General features: G+C 51.7%; 1 protein-coding gene across 1 annotated transcript; it reads right to left on the bottom strand.

Annotated features, from left to right (window-relative positions):
• Positions 1-312: 312 nt before the first annotated feature.
• Positions 313-1,173, bottom strand: LOC101766724. Its single transcript, XM_004977693.1, has 2 exons — positions 1,061-1,173; positions 313-646 (listed from the first exon to the last, which is right to left on the bottom strand). The coding sequence occupies exons 1-2, from the start codon at positions 1,171-1,173 to the stop codon at positions 313-315; spliced, it is 447 nt and encodes a 148-aa protein (XP_004977750.1).
• Between the last annotated feature and the right edge of the window lie 887 nt (positions 1,174-2,060).

Below are 2,060 nucleotides of genomic sequence, written 5' to 3'. Positions count from 1 at the left end.
CTCGATATTCTACGGTTTGGGGACGCTTGAGCCGTCCACCTATTGGAGTCAATAGGTGCTTGGCTGGATGACTTCTTTGATGATGAAGGGGCCCTCCCAGGGGGTGGCCAGCTTGTGCATGTCCTTGGTGGACTGGATCCGACGAAGTACCAAATCACCAATGTTGAAGGAGCATTCTCTGACATTCCGATCGTGGTAACACCATAACTGCTACTCGTGGCATGCATGCTGGATGAGAGCCGCCACTCGATGCTCCTTGAGGCTGTCGATGTCAACCCGCCAACTTGTTTCTGCCTCGCCTTCCTTGTAGTACTAGATGCGTGGGGCGCCAAAGGCCATGTTGGATGGCAAGACGGCCTTTGAGCCGTAGACCATGAAGAAAGGAGTGTAGCCAGTAGCACGGCTCTTTTGGGTCCATAGGCCCCATATGACATGGGGTAGCTCGAGAAGCCACTTGTTGGCGTACTTGGACGCGTCGTCGAAGATGCGAGACTTGAGGGACTGGAGGACCATCCCGTTCGCACGTTCGACTTGACCGTTGTAGCACGGGTGCACTACTGAGGAGTAGTACACATTGATGAGGTTGTCCTGGCAAAAGTCCCAGAGCTCGGAGCCTGTGAACTGCTTGCCAAGGTCGGTGATGATCCTATTTGGCACTCCAAAGCAGTGTGTGATTTTCTCCATGAACTAAGTGGCTTTAGACTCAATGCTAGTGACAGCCTTGACTTCGATCCACTTGGTGAATTTGTCAACTGCCACGAAGATGTGGGTGTAGCCACCTGAAGCGGTCTTGAAGGGTTCGACCATGTCCAGCCCCCAGCATGCGAAGGGCTAGGATGGTGGGATGGTGCGCAGGGCTTGGGCTAGTAGATGTTGCTGCTTGAAGAAGAACTAACACCCTTTGCACCTTTGGATGAGCTTCTTTGCATCGGCTACCGCTGTTGGCCAGTAGAAACCATAGCAAAAAGCCTCGCCGACCAAAGTTCTCGAGGCGGCATGGTTCCCGCATGTGCCAGAGTGGATCTTGTGGAGGTTGATGCCCTCGCTGCGCAAAATGCACTTCACCAGGTTGCCTGTGGATGCAGTATTTCTGTAGAGCTCCTTGTCGATGATGACGTAGTTTGCACTACACTGAGCTAATTTTTCATATTCTATCTTGTCCTCTGGTGCCATCTAGTCAGTGATCAAGGCTATGAATGGGACGTGCCAGTCTTTGTCTGCCTCAATCATCATAACGTCAGCGAGAGCTGGGTTAGCTGGACCTAGGGCACCAGCATCTTCCTGGTCCGGGTCCAGAATCTTGATGGAAGGTTTCCGGAGATTTTGTACGAAGACGCCGACCGGACGTCAGCGGCGATATTGTGTTCCTTGATGACATGGTGGAACTCGAGACCATCAAAGTGGGCTTCAAGTTTGTGGATTTCCATACAGTAAGCATCAATGGTCTTCTTAGTGCAATCCCAGTTCTTGTTGACTTGGTCGATGATGACTTTTGAGTCTTCGTACGCCAGGATACGCTTGATCTTGAGGGAAACAGCAATGCGGAGGCCTTGGATTAAAGCTTCGTACTCGGCACCATTGTTGGTGGGCTTGTAGTGGATCTGGAGCACGCACTTGTGCTACTCACCTTTGGAGGATATGAAGAGGTTCCCCGTGTTGGCTCCTTCAAAGTTGAGGGTGCCGTCAAAGTACATAGTCCAGTGTTCTAGCCTCTCCACGGAGGACGGCTTCTGGATTTCCATCCACTAGGCCATGAAGTCAGCCAAGATCTGCGACTTGATCTGATGACGTGGGCAGAAATCAAGGTCGAACTTGCTGAGCTCTACGGACCACTTGACGACTCGGCCATTGACGTCCCTGTTGTGGAGGATTTCACCGATGGGGTATGAAGATACCACCTAGATCTTGTGCGCCTAGAAGTAGTGGCACAGCTTTCTTGACGAGATCAGAACTACGTAGAGCAATTTATGAACCAGTGTGTAAAAGATCTTGGAGTCGTTGAGGACCTCACTAACGTAGTACACCGGTCGTTGCACCATGTGTGCATGGCCGGGCTCTTC

Source organism: Setaria italica, chromosome VII (assembly GCF_000263155.2).
Source record: "Setaria italica strain Yugu1 chromosome VII, Setaria_italica_v2.0, whole genome shotgun sequence".
NCBI lineage: Eukaryota > Viridiplantae > Streptophyta > Magnoliopsida > Poales > Poaceae > Setaria > Setaria italica.
Note: the sequence above shows the minus strand (reverse complement) of the source record. Positions and strands in the feature narration are given on the sequence as shown.